The sequence below is a fragment of the Chelonoidis abingdonii genome, chromosome 3 (genome assembly GCF_003597395.2).
Source record: "Chelonoidis abingdonii isolate Lonesome George chromosome 3, CheloAbing_2.0, whole genome shotgun sequence".
Classification (NCBI taxonomy): Eukaryota; Metazoa; Chordata; order Testudines; family Testudinidae; genus Chelonoidis; species Chelonoidis abingdonii.
Genome location: NC_133771.1, coordinates 192199261 through 192222282, shown reverse-complemented (window position 1 = coordinate 192222282; position 23022 = coordinate 192199261). Strand labels below are relative to the sequence as shown.

The window sequence follows — 23022 nt, the reverse complement described above, 5'->3', positions numbered from 1 at the left end:
AAGAACCCATAGTTTCCTATGTTCACGGTTTGCAAAATTGCTCATCTTCCGAGAAATCTTGGAACAGGAATAGATGGAGAAACACTTACACTTTAGGGTTTCACACACAAACGTTGTCATTTTTTTAAGGCTAGAATAATGAATCCAGCATTTGTTATTACCAGTATCTAACATCAGAATCATGAATAATGTTAAATGCCAGCCAAATCATCAAAAACAAGATTACTGTGAGCCAGAGACGAGATTAATTGCCAGAGGAGAATGAAACTGATCTTTTAAAAGGAGTTTTAATGTAATATTACTACATTATTTAAGAATTAAGCTTTGTAAGTCTGTGCTAGTACTATTATGTGACAGTACTTTTAATGACTTTAAATAAAAATTGTAGGACTATACAGCTGAACAAATTTAGAAGTTTAAAAGTCATTTTTGTGTTAGAGAATAGCTGACAGATCTCCCTGGGTTTTCTTCACTGTTTATGCTTTCCCAGCCACAAGATTTTTACTTCCCTCTTAGCGCACACCTTTTGCAAATCTTCACTGGGTGAGGAATACCTTTATACTTACTTATTTGGGATGTGTACTTCAAGTATCCAAAGAAGTGTTCCTTTCTTCCTATTAACAAGCCTTGACTGCATAACAATATCATGCATTTTACTTCTATTATGTACTAATTTTTAATTCTTTTATCCACCAACCTCAATAATAAATGATTTATTAGGACCCTATTCAGAATCTTTTACTTATGCAAAACCTTTGTTGAAATAAATAAAAGTCTTCCTGGAGTAAAGAGTGCTCAGTAAGATGCACATGTTATATTGCTTTGGCTTTCCATAGAAATGAATGGGTAATTTTTTCTATTTCACATAACATGAAGCAGAAGAATGGAGGTTCTGATTGTGGATTGCTTCTGCACCTTCTATAGTGTGACAAAGTTCCTCCTCTGCCGTGGTAGGACCTGTGCTTATAGGGGGATTTGCTTGCCTCAGAGATTCACAGCAGCCCTCAGTTTGGCCACATTTGTCAATGACTCAAACCTGCTGTCCACTCAACTAACCTCATCACTGGCCAGCATGGGAGAAATGGAGAACAATTCCCACAGTCTCTGTGTCCCACCTAGTGGGTCAGGGACAGGCCAGATCCCTTTGCAATTTAGACCTTTCCTCTAGGGTTTCCTCACAGACCAGGTTCAACTCTTCCTGTGTCCAATCAGGAGTTAGCGGGATGAGGGGAACCCAGGCCCGCCCTCTACACTGGGTTCCAGCCCAGGGCCCTGTGGATAGCAGCTGTCTACAAGGTTCCCTGTATCAGCTGCGTGACAGCTACAACTCCCTAGGCTACTTCCCCATGGCCTTCCCCAGCACTTTCTTTATCCTCACTGTTGGATCTTCCTCCTGAAGCCTGATCACACTTGAAGTCTTTGGTCCTCCAGCAGCACACCTTCTCACTCCCTTGCACACACCCCTACTAACTGATAGTCATAGTCTTGGAAGGGACCTCAAGAGGTCATCTAGTCCAACCCCCTGCTCAAAGCAGGACCAATCCCCAGACAGATTGTTACACCAGCTCCCTAAATGACCCCCTCAAGGATTGAACTGACAACCTTGCTCAAACCACTGACAGGCCAATGCTCAAACCACTGTGCTATCCCTCCCTGCTCCTTTAAAAAGGATGGGAATTCCTTTTTAAACCAGGCGTCCTGATTGCTCTAGGGCAGCCCCTGCTCTGGTCACTTAGGGAACATCAAATTGTTCTTCCGGTGGCCAGTATATTTGCCTTCTACCAGACTCCTGTACCCCACTGGTCTGGGTTTGTCACAATAGCCATTTGCATCTCTGCAATTAAGGGTAAAACACTATTAAAAGAGAATAATAGCATTTTACTCTCACTTAGCACAGTGGTTCACAACTTTACACAAGCTGCAAGGCAGTGGAGAATCATGTCTGGAAACTTTAGATCCCATTTGGGCAATGAGTTATATAAAATATGGGATTATTTTATGGGAAAAAATAATAGGCCAATTTTTCATATACATATGCCTTCATTGCAGCCACAAAATATGTATGCACACCTATGGAACTTACAAAGCAGCATGTGCATGTGCAGTGGTTACATATTTAGTTATCTGTGTTCATGCACACAGTCACTTGAGTTTTGCTCACAAATGAGAACTTTATTTATATATCTGTTCTGCTGGTGAAATGTGGGTACACATTTTAAAATCTGTCCCAGTATAATAAAAGTGCACTACAGCAACTTCACAGATCTCCCACTGCCTATAGGTTTTTCTTCCTACCTGAATATTTCACTTGCTGTTGCACTTCTTCCATTCCATTATTCCAACAAAAAATACCTTGTGCTATGGCTTTTGAAATAGCAAAAAAAAAAAATCATACTAAAGAGTTAAAAGGGGCTGTCCTATTACATGGGAAGTTTGATTTTCACTTAACATGCAAATGTTTGCAAACTTTCCTAAAGAAATTATTACAGATAGCAGTCTTTCCTATATTTGTGCAGGAAACTGACTTGGTGATTGAAGAGGTCCTTCTCAAACCTAGCATCTATTAGTATGTCATTAACATGGTTTCTGTTCCCCAAAAGATGTCTTTAAATTCAGAGCTACTAAGCCACAAGACATTCTTTTCACTTGAAAATGCTAAGTCTGAAAGCTTAAACTTAGACAACATTATTAGTGATGTCATAAGACACATTTTATGTTAAATTTAAATTTAAATAAAATTATACATTAAAGCTTGGATGTAATATACATTATTTAAAAGTAGTCACCTCTAAAGCCAACTGAGGAAAAATACCTAGAGGCTTTGACAATTCTTTTTTTTTTTTTTTTCCAAAAAATATACCCAATGATTTAAAAAATATTAATAAAGGACTTTAGGATTTGGCCTTGAGTTACTAGAAGAGTCATCAGTGCTGAAATACAATTCATTATCCTACCTTACTCTGAGAACAATGAAGGAGCCATCTTTCATTCCAAGAGCTAGCTGAGATCCATCAGGACCGAAAGATACACTGCGCACAGCTTCTTCCATATTACAGCGAGCAATCAAGGCATGATCAGCAAGGCTCCATAATCTACACAAAAAAATTGAGAACCAAAGCACAATACTTATGATTACAGACTTTCAACAGTATCAACTGCAGAAATGAAATATCAGCTTCTACAAATTGATCCACAGAAGTATGCTTACATTCACTGCACACATGAAGTAATTTTTGTGGCTAAAATGTGTAACTGGGCTTCCATAGAATACTCCCGTATTCCAGTTAGATCTGTACCCCTCCAATGTTATAGTTAATAAATTCATGAAGTAGTCATAGTTTGGTACAAGGTGGTGTTTTTACCATAATGCAACATTACATTAGTTGAATTTTATGGTTACTACACATGCTCATGTTAAATGAAGGCTTATTGAGATAGAAATCTTATTTTGATAATTAGGTCATTAAAAATCTCCAGTGTGAAACTAGTAGGCTCTAGGCTAGATGCATATTATCTTCCCCAAATACTGATATCTGTTAATGTAAAGAACCAATACCTACACTGTCACTCCATAACTGTTTTATGTTCATAGGAACATAGAAACTGCCATACCGGAATAGTAGTCAGTCTACTTCAGTATCCTGTCACTAACAGTGGCCAGTACCAAATGCCACAGAGGAGGTGGAAGAAATCCTGCAGGCTGTGGGGGATAACCTGCCTCTGGGAAAATTTCCTCCTAAACTTCAATGAAATTAATTGAGTTAAAACTGACATATGACTGAAATATTGCATTGGTGATTCAGAACTGTTATGGAGATTTGGGACACTCTTAGAATGATGGTTTCCTAGAAAAAATGATGGTAACTGGTGACAAATTTATTTAGAGAGCCACTGGTTCCAGTTTTTTCAGATTCTAAAATTACAAGATAAAACACCTAAGGGGAAAAAAACAAACCCTGAAATATATATATATATATATATATGAATAAATTGGCATATGTTTATGGAAATGGAGAAATGAAGGAGAAAAGAAAGTTACTTATTTGTAGATGGACTCTGTATATTCACATTCATGGGATGTGCCAGCCAGTGCAGCTCAGACAGTGGAACCTTCTTATAGCAGTGCCTGTTGGAGCACTCAACCCTTCCCCTCCCCCCCAACACCCATTGCTGAACATTCTGAGGATGAGGGTATAAAAGGGCACTTGGCACCCTCGGCCAACAAGTTCTATCATCATTTCCTCAGACTCAAGATTCCATTAGGATTCTGAGGAGAAGGGCAAAGTGGGCAGGGAGAATGAATAGGCAGAATCTATTTAAAAGAACTCTGTTATAGATAAATAACCTTCATTTTGTCTTTTGAAGTCTGTACATTCCCTTGGAGAGTTGAAGAAGATCCACAAACTACTCTTGTTTTTGGTGAGGGGTGGGGACTAGAATTATCCTGTTACTACCTTGCCTTATCTTCTTTATCACTCTCTGAATGAGAGGAAAGTGGGGGGAAACGTAGAACTGATCCTTCCCCCAGTTTAGGAGAAAGCATCTGATACAGACAGACTCTCTCCCTGCTTTTGAGCAAAAGAAGTGACACTTCAAATTCTTTCTAGTAGCAAAAAGATCTGTGTCCTGGAACCCTTGCAGGTTGAAGATGTCATCTATCACCAATTTCTTTAACAATGATCATGCAATCCTATTACATCTCTGCTCAGTTAGGCTGCTGCTAGATACACAGCTGTGAGATAAACTACTGTGCTGGAAACACCAATTTGACTGCTTTTTGGCTAGGCTAAGAACAATGAGCCCTCTGTTTGTTCATGCAATATACTGCTGGCATACAGTCTGTGACAACTTCCACTACATTTTTCTGGATGTGAGGTAGAAAAGATTTGAGAGCCAAACAGATCACTCAATTCTAGGATGTTTACATCTAGTCTCTTTCTTAAAAGCTCCAATGACCTCAAACTGCTAATCTGTTGAGGTGTGCTCTCCATCCTTTGTCGGAGGCATCCAAGATGTTTGTTACCAGTGGAGCTGCTGAGTTGAATAATAGCCCTGTCAGAACATTTGCAAATAGACACTATTGGTGAAACTACAGGAACTGATATGTGGAAAATGGTGAAGGGTGAAAAAACTTTACAGAAGGAGCCCAAAAATGGGGGCAGTAAGGAAGGGTCCATGGAAAACTGAGACAACTCATCTAACTGCTTCCGTTTCTCAGATGGAGGGTTCTGAGAAGTGTGACTTGCAGGAATATTCTTTTTATCCTCTTTAGGCAATGTTTTTTCACATCTGGTAAATGACCCAACTGTGGATCTATGTAATGCATTCATAATATCACAACAACAGCGGAAACTGAGAATTGGCAGTGGAGACATCACTGCTAGTTCCAGAACTCTCTTTGGATCTGATGCAATCCTTGGAACTGGAGGATGAACTTTAGGGAAGGATTCACCCTGATCCAAACTCCTCACCTTTGGTTTAGAATTCAGTGTTCTTGGATCCAGGTCTGAGGAGTCTTCTGAACGTAACTTGGCTCTGCTAATAGGAAACTATTTGTCCTGTGCAATCTTTTTAGGAATCAATTTAGGCAGTTCTGATGGTTTTTATTGCATTTTGGTTGTTATCTCAGAGGCTGGCACTGACAGTGTCTCTGCATGTTTTAAGGTTGAATCCAGTTACTTAGGAACCAACTGTACAACAGTCTTGGAACTTGCATCTTGTGTTCAGATCTCTTTGAGGTATCAGATCTGACAGGCTTCACAGACAGAGCTTCTTGGAGCATTAGGGCTTTCTGCCTGTTATGGCACTCCTTAGGTGCTCTCTGATAAAGGAGCTGCCAATAGAGTACCTCAAAGGAGAGTGGCCCCCACTGAGACACTCCAAGCATCAAATATGGCCCTGCCTTGACCTGAAAGACCCCAGACAAAAGGCACACATTTTAAATCCAGGTGTCTTCACCTTTGGATCCATCACAGAACCAGTAGTCAAAGCTGAAGAACTAACTACTGTTAACTACACTAAGAATAAAACTTTTCCTTAACAAACTAACACTACAAATTGCACTAGGCTGGGACACTAATAACTACATGAAAGAAGGATCTGGAAAGGCTCAAGTCCATCTGCTGCTGCAGTTGGAACAAACAGAGAGAATGCATCAGACCATCAGAGAGTGCAACACTTCCTCTTATAGTGTCACTCTCAGAATGTCCAGGAAAGCAGAAGAGAAGGGCAGGAGGGGTCTCTGAGTGCTCCAACTGCAACGAGAAGGTTCCATGGTCTGAGTTGCACGCACTGGCACAAAGGACACTGTAAGAAGTAGTCTAGGATAAGCTGTTCTTTAATGGTTGACAGACACTATATGTGAGGGCTTAAAAGAGATTGGAAGTTAGTTATCTACATGGTATGAAGAACTTGCAGCATTCTGTGGCATTCAGTAAAATGAAAGACATGTTGAATGGAGGGAAGCCCATTTAAGATGTATTAAGGAGCTGTATTTCCTTTAACAAGGATATTTCAGACAACATATGGCTTTCTTCCTGGACATAATTAATACAAATCAAAACAAAATGGATCAAGAGATGGTGATCTAATAAGTAGCAGAAACATTTGAGACAAGTGGGTGGGATTATTTTGGAAATGATTTTTTAGGAGAAAAGTGCTTTGTCTTAAGTTGCAGCACACAGATAGTGGGTCATATATTCTGATCTCAGTCATATCAGTGTAAACCCAGAATACCCCAATGATGTAAATGGAGCTGATCTGGGTTTAGTCAAGATGAGAATCTGGCCCACTGAGGCTGAAGTTATTACTTATGGGATAGTTTCAAGATCATTTCCCATCCATCAAGGGATGCCTGCCTTTTTCTTATGAACTTGTGCAGATGCTTAGCTTTATGCACTGTGTACAGTCCTACTGAAGTCAGTGGAATTACTCACCATACAGAAAACTGAAATTTATGTAAATCATTGCAAGATTTGGGCCTTATTTTTAATTTGGCCATTGAACTTTTTGCTGCAGCTATGCGTAATAAAGGAGGGTGGAGATATAAAATTTAAAAGGCCTAATACTTTCTCTATTACAGTCCCAGGTAACTCTTTCCAGGACTTCTGAAACTAACTAATAACTTTAATAACAAACTATAAAAACATTGGAGATAACTCAGAAAATTTCATTATCTATTCCATATTATACTTTAGTTTTCTAACTGGAATTTTAATTTGTTTTAATAAGGAAGTACAAGATTACATAAGCAACTATCCCACCAAGCAAACTATCCCACAGTGTATGAAAGACAGGAAGTATGGCAAGAGAGCACCCTGGCTTAACCAGGAGATCTTCAATGATCTAAAAATCAAAGAGTCCCACAAAAAGTGGAAACAAGGTCCAATTACAAAGAATGAATATAAACAAATAGCACAAGTATGTCGGCACAAAATTAGAAAGACCAAGGCACAAAACAAGATCAAACAAGCTAGAGACATAAAGGGTAACAAACATTCTACAAATACATTAGAAGCAAGAGAAAGACCAAGGACAGGGTAGGACCATTACTCAATGAGGGGAGAAAAACAATAACAGAAAATGTGTAAATGGCAGAGGTGCCTAATGACTTGTTTGTTTCAGTTTTCACTAAGAAGGTTGATAGTGACTGGATGTCCAACATAGTGAATACCAGTGAAAATGAGGTAAGATCAGAGGCTAAAATAGGGAAAGAACAAGTTAAAAATTACTTAGACAAGTTAGATGTCTTCAAGTCACCAGGGCCTGATGAAAAGCATCCTAGAATACTCAAGGAGTTGACTGAGGAGATATCTGAGCCATTAGCGATTATCTTTGAAAACTCATGGAAGACGGGAGAGATTCCCAAAGACTGGTAAAGGGCAAATATATTGCCAATCTATAAAAAGAGAAATAAGGACAACCTGAGGAATTAAAGTGTAACACCATTGCAAAAAAAGCAAACATCATTCTGGGATGTATTAGCAGGAGTATTGTAAGCAAGACACAAGAAGCAATTCTTCTGCTCTACTCCACGCTGATTAGGCCTCAGCTGGAGTATTGTGTCCAGTTCTAGGCATCATATTTCAGGAAAGATGTGGACAAATTGAAGAAGGTCCAGAGAACAGCAACATAAATGATTAAAGGTCTAGAAAACATGACCTATGAGGGAAGATTGAAAAAAATAGGTTTGTTCTGTCTGGAAAAGAGAAGACTGAGAGGGAACGTGATAACATTTTCAAGTAATTAAAAGGTTGTTACAAGAGGAGAAGAAAAAATTTCTTCTTATCTCTGAGAACAGACAAGAAGCAATGGGCTTAAATGCAGCAGGAAGCTTTAGATCGGACATTAGGAAAAACTTCCTAATTGTAGGGGTGTTAAGACGGAAATAAATTGCCAGGGAGGTTGTGAAATCTCCACTCTGGAGATATTTAAGAGCAGGTTAGACAAACAACCTGTCAGGGATGGTCTAGATAAATACTTAGTCCTGCTATGTGTGCAAGGGCTAACTAGATGGCCTCTCAACTCCCTCCAGTCCCTATGACTCTATAAAGAATTACGTACACCAAAGAAATTAAAGTTTGGTTAAATGTGAATAGACAGCCATAATCAATTAAAGTGAACTCAGTAGATGGAACAGATTCATTTTTCCATACAGGCAAGAAATGAAACATTACTCGGTGAGTACAGTGTATGTGAATTTTCTTGTTATTTGTGATTGTATTCAATTACACCTGTAACAGGGCTTAAAATTCAGTCAGAGCTCACCGGATTGGACTCTTGGAAATGTTTCAAACCGTGGGAGCCTGGACCTCCCTACCCTTCCTCTGCCCATGGGGCTGAAGCCTTGAGCCTTAGCCAGCACTCCCCGCCCCCAGGGTGACGCTCTGAGTCCCAAATGGGGTGTGTGAGGAGCTCCAGAATAATCTCTGAGAATTTAAACCCTGTCTGTAATAACTTTTAAATCTTATATCAGAGGGTAGACGTGCTAGTCTGGATCTGTAAAGCAGCAGAGAATCCTGTGCACCTTATAGACTAACAGACGTTTTGGAGCGTGAAGCTTTCGTGGGTGAATACCCACCTGCGTCTGACGAAGTGGGTATTCACCCACGAAAGCTCACGCTCCAAAACGTCTGTTAGTCTATAAGGTGCCACAGGATTCTCTGCTGCTTTTAAATCTTATGTTGCTTTCATTTAAAAGCTACATCCCTTTTTTGTTCCCAGATTGTGCTTGCAACTTTAAAGTGTATTGCAAAAAATGCAGCCTCACCCCCAAACAAATCTGTATGAATACGTACAGAAATTAAGATCAGGGCAAGATGCTCATCCCTGCTTAGCCCCATCACACAGAATAAAATGGCTAACACTGAATAAAGAGGCCTTGGCACAGGCAATGTGGAAGAAACTGTAAGGCTGCCTCCCGCAGATCCCCTCACAAGCCATTGTGTAGGAGGTGTGCTGGGAGGTGACAGAGGCACGTCCACAGTGAGGCCATGAACAGCACTATGACTCATAGAATAGCCCAAGGAGGCTGCTGTACTTTAGACAGATAACTCTGGAGGGTGGAGGCTTAAATTACACTGGTGGCCTCTCCAATACAAGAAGCAGATTAGGATTAGGAAGATGTTAAAGCAGTTTAAAGCCACCTTTGGCGCCCTACCCCTGGGCAGCAAGTTATGTGCTGTGCCTTTAAGAGGCACAGTAGAGAATCTCAACCATATTTTCAATAATACGTTAATAATAAGAAAATGTTTGTTTCTAGTTACATATTTTTACCGAAATACAGAACAGAAAATATTTTAATACCTGGAAATCATTCAAGCATTTTACATGCAGGATTCTTGCTCTCATTTGCTTTGCCTAGCCTTATGGTGACTTTTTGCAGATAGCAGGACCAATTATAGGGAAAGTCTTTCTAAGCCCTTGTAGCCCCTGTATAAAGCATACTCTATCACTCTGTGGGGAAGGAACCATAAGAGCTGTGAGGAGATGGAGCATGCTTAATACAGATGGAATATTTGGTGACTTCAGCTGCCAAACACTAACAAGTCTCTACTGAGATTGTGAGCGATGCAACTTTTCAAATGCATCTAACTTGGCCAAATTTTCACAAATTCTTACAGGCATGGCAACAAATACATTCTTGAGAGTATGGTGACTGCCCTCCTACCAAATTTTAAGCATGGAGACACAGGAAATTTTCAATAAATTGTTTATAAATTTTTTTTGTTAACAGACAAAACAGTGTATTTTTTCCTCATCTTGTTCTGTGGCATGGCTGCCTTGGATTAACTAATATTTTTGGAAAACTTCAGCCTGAGGCAGACACCTGGCATGAAAAATTTCAGCCTGAATTAAGTTTAGCAAAGTTAGAAATAACTAATATATAATTATCTTATAACTGCACCGCCTACACACAATGATTTATATAGATTTTAGCTTTTTTATTTCACGTCCTCCAATGTCTGGTAATTTTATGTGTAGTTATAAACTTGATGTACCTGTACACTGGATATAGGTGGAGGAGTTGCACTGTATGTAAGAGAGCAGTATGGTTACTCAGAAATCCAGTATGAAACTGGAGTAAAGCCTGTTGAGACTCTTTAGGTTAAGTTTAGAAGCAAGAGCAACAAGGATGATGTTGTGGTGGGCATGTGCTATAGACCACCAGAACAGGAGGATGAGGTAGACAAGGCTTTCTTTGGACAATTAATTGAAGTTTCCAGAACACAGGCCCTGGTTCTAATGGGGGACTTAAATCACCCTGACATCTTCTGGGAGAGCAATACAGCAGTGCACAGACAATCCAGGAAGTTTTTTAGAGTGTTGGAGACAACTTCCTGCTACAACTACTGGAGGAACCAATCAGGGGCCATTCTCCTCTTGACCTGCTGCTTATGAACAGGGAAGAATTGGTAGGGGAAGTAGAAGTGGGTGGCAACCTGGGCAGCAGTGACCATGAGATGGTTGAGTTCAGGATCCCAACAAAAGGAAGAAAGGAGAGTAGCAAAATACGGACCCTGGACTTCAGAAAAGCAGACTGTGACTCCCTTAGGGAATTGATGGGCAGGATCCTCTGGGACACTAATATGTGGGGGAAAGGAGTCCAGGAAATCTGGCTGTATTTTAAAGAAGCCTTATTGAGAGCACAGGAACAAACTATCCCGAAGTGCAGAAAGAATAGCAAATATGGCAGGCAACCAGCTTGGCTTAACAGAGAAATTTTCTGTGAGTTTAAACACAAAAAGGAAGCTTACAAGAAGTGGAAACTTGGTCAGATGACATGGGAGTACAAAAATTGCTCAAGCATGCAGAGGTGTAATCAAGAAGGCCAAGGCACAACTGGAGTTGCAGCTAGCAAGGGATGTGAAGGGTAACAAGAAGGGTTTCTATGGGTATGTTAGCAACAAGAAAAAGATCAGGGAAAGTGTGGGACCCTTAATGAATGGGGGAGGCAACCTAGTGACAGATGATGTGGAAAAAGCTGAAGTACTCAATGCTTTTTTTGCCTCAGTCTTCACAGACAAGGTCAGCTCCCTATGCGTTTTGGGGCATACAGTTATGGAGAAGGTGGCAGCTCTCAGTGGTGAAAGAATCAATATGCAGGGTTGGCAAACCTATTGGCCGAGGGCCACATCTGGGTATGGAACTGTATGATGGGCCATGAATGCTCACAATTTAATTGGGGTTGGGGTGCAGGAGGGGGTGAGGGCTCTTGCTGGGGTGCGCAGCTCTGTTGGTGGGGCCAGAATGAGGAGTTCAGGGCGTGGGAGGGGGCTCTGGGTTGGGGTGAGTGGGAGAGGTATCAGGGGCTGGGGCAGCGGGCTGGGGTACAGAGGGGGGACAGGGATAGCAGCTCCAGGCGGTGCTTAACTCAGGAAGCACCTGGAAGCAGCAGCATGTCCGTCTCTGTGCACTGCCCTGTCCGCTGGAACCATCCCTTCAGCTCCCATTTGCCGCAGCTCCTGACCAGAGGGGGAACATGCTTGCTGCTTCCAGGAGCTCAGCATGTGCACATGGAGCAGCTCCAACCCTGCTCCCCGGTTGGAGCATGGGAACAGGGCAAGCCATAGACCCCACTCCCCAGCGGAGCTTGAGAGCCAATGAAACCGGCTCGAGGGCGGGAGTGGCCCATGGGCCAAGTTTGCCACCCTGGGTTAAGGACTATTATAAAAAAGCTGGACATGCCCAATCGTGGTCCAGATATAATGCATCCAAGGTGTCTGAGGGAACTGGATTGATGTGATTGCAGAGCCACTGGCCATTATCTTTGAAAATCTGTGGTGATCGGGGGAGGTCCCGCACGATTGAAGAAAGGCAAAATTAGTGCCCATGCTTTAAAAAGGAAGAAGAGAACCCAGGGAATTACACGACTGGTGAGCCTCACCTTAGTCCCTGGAAAAATCATGGAACAGATCCTCAAGGAACCATTTGAAGCATTCAAGGAGAGGGAAGGTGATCAGGAACATTCAACATGGATTCACCAAGGGCAGTCAATGCCTGACCAATTCTCATGTGCCTTCTTATATGAGATTGACAAGGCTCTGTGAATATGGGGAAAGCTTGGGACGTGATATATCTTTGATGTTAGCAAAACTTTTGATACAGTCTGAGCTGTCAATGACAGAGAATCAGGTTCGCAGCAGGCATCTCCACCCCCAAAGAAACGAAGGATGCAAAAGAGTTAGATTCTTTAGCAAAAGCGCTTGATATGGTCTCCACAGTATTCTTGCCAGCAAGTTAAAAAGTATGGATTGGATGAATGGACTATAAGGTGTGACAGAAAGCTGGCTGTACGTGCGTGGTGTCAACGGGTATTGATGCAATGGCTCGAATGGTCTAGCTGGCAGCCAGAAGTATCAAGCAGAATGCCCAGGGGTCAGTCCTGGGGCCAGTTTTTGTTCATATCTTTATTAATGATCTGGATGATGGGATAGATTGCACCCCAGCAAGTCTGCGGATGACACAAGCTTGGGGGAGAGGTAGATACGTGGAGAGGTGGGGAAGTGTCAGAGTGACCTCAGAACAAATATGGAGGATTGGCCAAGAAATCTGATGAGGGTTCAACAAGGACAAGTTGCAGAGTTCTGCTCTTAAGATAGAAGAATCCCATGGCACCGCTACGGAGCTGAGGACCGACTGGAGCTTAGCAGCAGTTCTAGCAAGAAGGACTAGTTACCAGTGACAGAAACTGGATATGAGTCAACAGTGTCTTGCTGCGCAGAGGTAACGGCATTTTGGGCTCTATAAGTAGGGCACTGCCAAGGCAAGTTCGAGGACACGGTTGTGTCTTAGCTGCAGTAAGCGTAGAGTAGTGAGGGGGAGATTTGATATGACCACTTACAACAAACCTGTAGGGGGGTCACAGAAAGGCGATGGAGCTACCAGCTGTTCTTAGTTGGGTGGCAGGATGACGAGCACAAGGAGCAATATTCTCAGCTGCAGTGGTGGGAGGTTGGACATTAGTTTGACATTAGGAAAAACACTTCACTAGGAGGGTGAAGAGCGACCTGCGAAATGCGATTACTAGGAGCAGTGGCAATCTCCATCCTTAGAAGGTTTATAAGTGCCCAGCTTGACAAAGCCTCTGGTTGAGATGATTTAGTCAGTGTTGGTCCTGCTTTGAGCAGGGGCTTGGACTAGATGACCTCCTGAGGTCTCTTCCAGCCCTAATCTTCTATGATTCTATGACTGAACTCCTTGGGGGGAGAATTGTATGTCCCCTGCTCTGTTTTACTCGCATTCTGCCATATATTTTATGTTATACAGGGCTCGGATGATGACCTAGCAAATGTTGTCCATTTTAAGAACAGATTTCACAAAATGCAAAGAAGGTAGCAATCTGAGATTTCTAAAGATAGCTCCAGCACTCGACCCAAGTTTAAGAATCTGAAGTGCCTTCCAAAATCTGAAAGGGACAAGGTGTAGAGCATGCTTTCAGAAGTCTTAAAAAAGCAACACTCCAGTGTGGAAACCATAGAACCCGAATCACCAAAAAAGAAAATCAACCTTGTGCTTGTGGCATCAGACTCAGATAATGAAAATGAACATGTTTCAGTCCACACTGCTTTGGATTCTTATCGACCAAAACCCGTCATCAGCATGGTTGCATGTCCCCTGGAATGGTGGTTGAAGCATGGAGGGACATATGACTATTTTAGTGAACCTGGCACATAAATATCTTGTGATTCCGGCTACAACAGTGCCATGAGAACACCTGTTCTGACTGTCAGGTGACACTGTAAACAAGAACTGGGCAGTATTATCTCCTGTAAACGTAAACAAACTTGTTTGAGCAATTGGCTTAACAAGAAGTAGGACTGAGTGGACTTCTAGGCTCTAAAATTTTACATTGTTTTATTTATGAATGCATTTTTGTACATAATTCTGCATTTATAAGTTCAACTTTCACGATAAAGAGATTGCACTACAGTACTTGTATTAGGTGAATTGAAAAATACTATTTCCTTTCTTTTTTTACAGTGCAAGTACTTGCAATCAAAAATAAATATATAGTGAGCACTGTATACTTTGTATTCTGTGTTGTAATTGAAATCAATATATTTGAAAATGTAGAAAACATCCCCAAAATATTTTAATAACTGGTATTCTGTTATTGTTTAACAGTGCAATTAATTTTTTTAATCATGTGATTAATCGCAATTCAGTTTTTTTTAATCACTTGACAGCCCTAATAATTTCCAGTCGTGGTGTATAACAAAGAGAAATTGGACCTCATCAAGTATTTTGGGGACTAGGGGCCAAGTTGTTTAATACGCTCATAAATACAAGAGGAAAATGTGAAATATGTTAAGGTAATGCCTTCCATTTTAGCCACAGGAAGAAATGAAATTCAGCATGCTTTAAGCCTAAATTTTTATAGGCAATATCTGATAGGTTTTACATGATTTATGGAATGTGTGCATGAGGGCTGATTCAAAGGTATGGCTGCAAGGAAATAAGTAGAAAAAATACTGTCTTAATTAAGCTGAAGGTTTTACAATTTCTTGGGAAATTGCTGCAACTCTTTACTTACCACTAAACCTATTTTTAAAGAAATGACAAATGTTTCAAAAAGAATATTGGTTAAAAAATGTTCTTGTTAAAAGTACACGACTAATTGAATATATAGCAGTAAATGAGCTCCAGCCTTACCGTACGGATCGATCATCACTGCCTGTGACAGCTAAAGGCTTCTTTGGATGGACTGCCAGGGCCCAGAGCTCCCCTTCACAATGACCCTGCATTATCAGCATTGGTTTCTCTCTTTCTCTCACTATCACCTCAAATATTTCACTGTCCTGTGTCCCCGCTAAAAGTCTGTCTCCTTTCCAACAAACACTTCGGATGGACAAACCTGACAAGGAACAGAGTAGTTTTAGATAAGCAGTAATAACAAGACAAAGTTATATTCAACATAATAAATTCCTTTATAACAACCATATTTTGAACTTACATAGTATCTTCAGTCTGAAGATTGAAGGCACTTCATAGCTTATCTAGCTACAAAGCTAAACAGAAAGCTATAATTGCACTTCTATGAGGTAAGGCAAATATATTATTCCCATTTACAAATAACGAAGTTGAGGCACTGGGAGATGCAAGGGCAATCCTGGAAGCGCTGAATGCCCAGAACTCCTACTGCCTATGGTGGGAGTTGAGTGTGCTCATCATGTCAAAGGATCAGTTTCCTAGACTTTGTCTATAATGAGGAAATTTACCAAAAAAATAATTCAACTTTATTGAACACAGGTTCCCCTGTGTTAAAACTTGTGGGAAATTTAGATTAGGAAGGCTCCTGTGACTGGAACTGTTTTTACCATCATTTTTATTAGACTTGCTTTTTAAGGAGACTTAACTAAAACATTGATAAAAATGGTTCCTGTAACCACAGCGTTATCGACACCATGACTCTCAGTGGTTCTATTTTTAAATTTCAGTAAATTTCTCCAGAGGAGAACTGGCCTAAGCGACTTACTCTAGTGAGTGCAGGAAATCTGTGGCAAAAGTGGAAGTGACATGCAGATTTTCCATTTATCAGTCCTGTGCTTTAACTATAAGAGTATATTTGCCTCACAAATCATTCTCCTTCCTGCCCTTTTTATAAGGAAAAGGGTTATTTTTAAACCACATCTGTCCTTCATTAGAAGAAACAACCCTCACTTTAAAACCAAATATACGTCTATATCACAGACAGGCTGAGATTTCACTTTTATTGTAAATTATTTACACTAGTAAAAGTGAAACATGAATCAGGCAATAGAATTTATTATAAAAATTAAATAACTGATTCCACATAATTTTAAGTCTCTGTGCTTTTGGGTCTGACTTTCCATTCCCCCAGTGTAAACTGGGAATAACTCCAGTCAAAAGAGTTACACTGCTATTAAACTAGTACAAGGAAAAGAATAATCAGATCATATTTAGATTTTGGGAGGTAGAGAGGCATACATATATTTTTTATAGTTACTTTTTCATTTTCCACAGTTTTAATCTAGTGAATAAGTTTATTTTTTATTTTGATGTCAAGCCTTACATTACAATCAGATTTTATGCTATCTTTTTAAATATGCAATATTTTTGCTAATTTGTGGATCTGCATACATGTATTTGCAAAATTAGATTCCTTTTTAACCTGAGCAGTTGCCACAGATGAATTTATACAAAATCATTTATTTTTTAAGAACTGTAAGTGATGGGTTTTATTTGATATGGAAAATGATGAATCATTTCTATCTCTGGGATACCGATAGTGTCTGTATTAATAAAACTCCTATGGATGAATACCACAAAAAAGTTAATCTCATTGGAGGCAGGCTTGGCATCTGCTTTGTCAGAATAGACTCCTTTCTACTACATAAACTGATGTGCCATGTCCCAGAAATATGCAAATGAAAGTGATTTCAACCTCAAAATATCATTATAAACATTTGTCACTGAAAACTTCACAAAGAAATGAATCTCTAATTGATTAGTTCTAGGTTTAAGTTTCAGATCATTCAGTTCACCATTTATTTCGCCAGTTTATTATGCTCCCTCTTTTACATGCACAGCTTCTGATGCTATTTGTTTCTAAAGTGAAAGTAAAAATGTGCAGTTGTTCATACTATTCTAGTCAATGATTTAGGATTCATAAGGTGAGTTACTGAACTATGGGCAGGGCTGCCCAGAGGATTCAGGGGGCCTGGGGCAAAGCAATTTCAGGGGCCCCTGTCATAAGTAGATAGGTAAGGTAAGGGTTAATTTTTATTTCCATGTAAAGGTGGAACAAAGCGAACCAGCAACCAAACACCTGAACCAGAGGACCAATCAGAAACTGGATTTAGTTAAAGATCAGGGCGCGGAATTTGTATACTCGAGCGTCTTTTTGTTTCCTACAGCTATGGCAGTAAAACAAGTTTCTATCTTAACTCCAATCTTTACTCAAAGTTTCGCTCGAAACCATACTGTGAAGATACAAGGAAGACAAAGTAATCGGCTATGATGATGCTTGTGTATGTAAATAACATGTATCATTGATTTAGTCCTGACTGGTTTAATCGGGCGATCTTTAAAATCAGACTGTTATTCTATTCTTTATAAGGCAAAGAGCCCTGTATTGAAGTTTCTTAATGCAAAGATTATTGTTATTTGTATTTTTCTTTCTTTTTTAATAAAGTTCTTGAAAAACTGGTGGGAGTTTCTATCCTAAGTTGAGGCGAAAGAAGGGAAAAGGCCAGGCCTGTGCTGAATATTTTCCTACTTGTATTCCAGGGAAATGAGCAGGACTACGGGGAATGAGAAAGAATTCATCTCTGTTCTCTATTGTTATGAATTTTTCTCACAGATTACTATGCTACGAGATCAGGAGAGGGGGAATCTCCCTTGTGTGGCTAGCTGTGATAGCATTGAGACATAGCACTCGGGGATGCTAAGATTGCCTCTCCGGTTGCATCAAGTAAGTGAAGTCTAGTCTCGCACCGAGCTAACCCAGGAAAAGGGAAGGGGAGAAACTGGGAGAAAGGAGGAGGACGCAGGGACTCTCGGGTCTTGGGTCCCCCAGGGGAAAGGTGGGGTGACTGGCGGGGATACTAGGACCCCCAATAGTCCTAGTTGGTGGCAGCGAGAAAATATCCAAGCAGGTAGTGAGCCTTGGGGAGTTTAAGGTAAGCACCAGATTTTGGACGGCTTAAGTCCAGAATCTGGACAGGAGGCTTTACCTACAGCCCTTCCATAAAAAAATTTCAGTACTCAGAATACTATTCTCGTGGGTCCCTGCAGGAGCCCAGGCAAATTGCCCCACTTCCCTTCCCGGCCCCCCGGGGCAACCCTGGGAAAATAAACATTTAAAAACCTTCCATATCTCGGCACAAACCCAGTTTAGAAACTTTCTTTTCAAGTTACATTTTATAAGGTATCACATGCGTCTCAGCACCAGCTAGTGCTAAAAGGCACTTAAAGCTCATTAAAGTTTTGGGACAAATAGTATTCCATCAAAACTTTTTTTGGATCAATAACTATGGGTTTTTTAAAAGTAGAAAAAAATTCACGACAATGCTTTCCTTCAAAATTTGTTTTTTTATGAAAAAGCTGAATTGTCTGCCAACACCTGAACGTGGTTTGGGATTTCAGAAAGCGTGTCGGCAAATATTTGCATTATTTGCTGTGTTGTTTAAAGAAACAATTAAAAAAATTCTGCTTTTAAAAAAAAATCCAAAATTTTGAACCACTCAGCTTGTGACCAAAACACCTGAGTTCCATCCAATCAGAGATTTTTCCAGGTTTTCTGATTAACTCTGCTGGCTTTCCTTGACTCATATCTGTTCCCATTAAACTTTGGGTTTCTTAGCTTAGAACATACGACAATTAAGAAAGGTCCAATCCAGCCCAAGTTATTCCTGTCTTACCGACAGTGGCCAATGCCAAGTGTCCCAGAGGAATGTGAACCTAACAGGTAATGAATCAAATGATCTCTCTCCTGCCATCAATCTCCACCCTCTCAACAAAACAGAGGCTAGGGGACACCATTCTTACTCCATTCCTGGCTAATAGCCATTAATGGACTAACCTCATGAATGTATCTGTTTCTAGAGACTGGCTCCCCGGGCGTCCCTCACAAAATGGAGATGGTTACTGTGTGTTGTTCTTTAGTATAGCTTTATGTACATTTACTCCATGAACTGAAACATTTTGAGCTTGTCCAAGAATCTGGGATGAGCCTATGTTGTGGATTAATGAAATGCCTCAAAATAAGCACATGCATGTGATATGGACACTTGGTGCTAATTATTAAATCAACCCAGGGCGTTTCTCAAACTGGGAGGTTGAACCCTCAGGAGGGTACCAGATTATGGACTGGGGGTCACAAGCTAGTCAGCCTCCACCTCAAACCCGCTTTGCCTCCGCATTTATAATCGGTTAAATATTTATAAAAAAGTATTTTTAATTTCTAAGGGGGGGTCACACTCAGAGGGGGTTTCTCATGTGACAAATGGGAACCACTGAATTAACGGTCCTCTGGACATCGGGGAATGCACGGTAGGGGGGTCTCCTAGGGTGGTAAGGAGGTAATTCTTCTCTTTTAAATGAAGCTACCCTCCCCTGACATGAATCTCCCTATGGCACTGAAATTAAATGTAGACTATAATTTGGCATTTGAGAAGTGAAAGGGATGGTAGCCCTAAGGGAAAAGATAACAGCTTGGCTCTTTGTGTTAAATAGCTGTCTGGAAGCCTCAAACTGCTGAATGAGCTTTAGGGTAGGGAAGGTTGTGCCTCCCCAAACAGCCTGACCATGCCCCCTATCTGACCTCCATCCACTTCCTGCCCCCCAACTCCCCCCCTCAGAATCCCTGACCTATCCTGCTCCTTGTCCCCTCACCGCCCCCCCGAAACCACCTCCCCAACCACCACCTCACCCCACACTGACCGGCCCGTTCCCTGTCCCCTGACTGCCCCAACCCTATCCACCCCCACCGAGTCCTGACAGACCCCTGGAATGCCCATGATCTAACCCCCCCGTTCCCTTTCCCCTGACTGCTCCCCAGAACCTCTGCCCCCTCCCTGTCCCCTGACTACCCATTATCCAACCCCCCGAGACCCGGCCCCCTGCCATGCTGCTTACCCCCACCTCCTCCCTCTCCCGGAGCCTCAGCAAGCCACATCCAGGAGCGGCCCTGGACAGCACTGCAGCAGCCTGGCTCCAGCGGGGCCTGAGCTCCTGCCGCTCAGTCATAGCTCTCAGCCCCGTCCCCTCACCACGCAGCTCCAAGCAGGGAGGAGCTCAGGCCCCGCTGGAGCCACACCGCTTTAACTCTATCCAGGTTACCTCCTGGGTTACCCCCGCCTCTCCCCTCTCTTGGAGCCTCAGTGTGCTGTGTCCAGGAGCTGCCCTGGCCCCTGGACAGTGCTGCAGCGGCCTGGCTCCGGTGGGACCAGAGCTCACAGCCCCACCCCCTTACCATACGGCTTTGAGCAGGGAGGAGCTCAGGCCCTGCTGGAGCCATGCCACTCTAACTCTGTTCAGGGTCGCTCCTGGATGCGGTGTGCTGAGGCACTGGGGGATGGGGGAAGGCAGAGACGGGGCTGGGGCCGGGGCCGGAGCATTTTCGTGGGGCCCCTGTGGGGTCCAGGGCCTGGGGCAAATTGTCCCACTTGCCCGCCCCCCGGGCGGCCCTGACTATGGGTAAAATTTTCAGACATGCCCAACTGATTTAGGAGTCTAAGTGCCATTTTCAAAAGTGACAGTCACTTGGTAACCCAAGTCCCATTGACTCCTAAGTGTCGAAGTACCTTTTGAAAATGGCATGTAGGCTCCTTAAGACAGGTGGTTTTGAAAAAAATTACATAATAATTCCAGGTTGATAGTGTCGTTAGCCAGCAAGTTTTAATCCTGATTATTGATCCAGGCACAGAAGTGAATGAGGACAGACACAGGGACAGATTTGAAGTGGCAGGCCACAACTTTATTAAATTTAAGATCAGAAACGAATGCTATCTACCCACATTTTGCCATTGCAAGCATTTAAGTGGGTCTATTGTAGGGTTTATAGGGCTCCTGCCATATAGCCTATAATTCAGGCTAGACGCTCCACTGCCTACTCCTACAATTAAGCTCATTTGCTGAAATATCTGACTTTGCACAGTGAAGGAGACAAAGATACCAAAGAAGGAGCTTATTCTGCAAAGACTTTGGATCTCTCCCTTTCCCATAGGCCCAAGATCCATGGGCAAAATCCCATCTTTATTTCTGGATGCTGGCCCTTTTCAATCCAGAGTGGACACCCACCACAAATTGTGACAAACTAAGCATTCATATAATACTTAACAGTAAATTTCTGAATCATAGAATCATAGAATATCAGGGTTAGAAGGGACGTCAAGAGGTTATCTAGTCCAACCCCCTGCTCAAAGCAGGACCAAACCCCAATTAAATTATCCCAGCCAAGGCTTTGTCAGTCCGACATTAAAAACCTCTAAGGAAGGTTCCACTACTTCCCTAGGTAACCCATTCCAGTGCTTCATCCTCCTCCTAGTGAAAAAGTTTTTCCTAATATCCAACCTAAACTTCCCCCACTGCAACTTGAGACTCCTTGTTCTGTCATCTGGTACCAATGAGAACAGTCTAGATGCATCCTCTTTGGAACTCCCTTTCAGGTAGTTGAAAGCAGCTATCAAATCCTCCTTCATTCTTCTCTTCTGCAGACTAAACAATCCCAGTTCCCTCAGCCTCTCCTCATAAGTCATGTGCTCCAGCGCCCTAATCATTTTTGTTGCCCTCCGCTGGACTCTTTCCAATTTTTCCACATCATTCTTGTAGCATGGGGCCCCAAACTGGACACAGTACTCCAAATGAGGCCTCACCGATGTGGAATAGAGGGGAATGTTCACATCCCTTGATCTTCTGGCAATTCCCCTACTTATACAGCCCAAAATGCCATTAGCCTTCTTGGCAACAAGGACACACTGTCGACTCATATCCAGCTTCTCATCCATTGTAACCCCTAGGTCCTTTTCTGCTGAAGTGCTGCCTAGCCATTCTGTCCCTAGTCTGTGGTGGTGCATGGGATTCTTCCATCCTAAGTGCAGGACTCTGCACTTATCCTTGTTGAACCTCATCAGATTTCTTTTAGCCCAGTCCTCTAATTTGTCTAGGTCCCTCTGTACCCTATCCCTACCGTCCAGTGTATCTACCACTCCTCTCAGTTTAGTGTCCAGTTTAGTGTCCTATTTAACTACTATTTAACCTCTGTCTCTATGAGATTGTGAGTTTTTTTTATTTTTTGGCTTCCTATCAGGCCTCAGCCAATATGGCTCCTATGGGAAAAATTCTTTTCTGACCCCTAAAATCAGGTGATTGGTCACACAGCATCTTAACACCACACTTCCAATACTATATAACTGCAGGGATGAAGGATGTTTTCATCTAAAATGGAGCAAGAGGCTCAAGAAACCCTGGGCAAGGGTTTAAATTAATGAATTATGGGAAGCAAGGAGCCAATCGGCACTTCTCTATCTGGCTGGCTAACTGGCAGAGGAGCATGCAGGGGGAGGAGAGGCCTGTCCCTGCATACCTTCCCCCTTTCATTCTATCTAAAGCTATCATGTACCAGGCAGATCCAATCAACTCTCCCACGCATTAAACCAGGTGGGTAGCATTGAATATATTTTAATGTTTACTGAACTTTCAATCTGGATTTTTCTCATGTTGCTCAGTCCAAAAAGCCCTGAAATCAACCTCTTGACCCTGCCTTACATACAATGTAGAGACTTTGGGCTCAGTTTTGCAAAGTTAAGCTCTTCACTTAGATGGCCCAATTCTGCATTTGAACATTCAAATAGCCATTAAGGCATGTCCATTTTTAAACACAGTAAGAACCTATTTTAAGACCAAATATGGGACTGACTATCAATTTAGGTAGCTAAATGTGAAGATTAGGGCTCTTTATCTCAATATCTCCTACAAGAGAAGAAAGCCTGCTGAGGTTGAACACTTTAAAAGAAGACAGTAACAACTTGATAGCATTTTCTGTTTGGTTGCCTTGTC

The 23022-nt window shown here is 41.8% G+C and overlaps 1 protein-coding gene across 2 annotated transcripts in view; it reads right to left on the bottom strand.

Annotated features, from left to right (window-relative positions):
• The window catches only part of EML6 (EMAP like 6), a 360575-nt gene that overhangs the window by 202774 nt on the left and 134779 nt on the right, over positions 1-23022 (bottom strand). For both annotated transcript variants that reach the window (XM_075064408.1, XM_075064409.1), the window contains exons 8-9: positions 15154-15355; positions 2955-3092 (exon numbers count right to left, since the gene is read on the bottom strand). In XM_075064408.1, coding sequence (XP_074920509.1) covers positions 2955-3092; positions 15154-15355 — 340 coding nt within the window. The remainder of the gene's footprint in view (positions 1-2954; positions 3093-15153; positions 15356-23022) is intronic.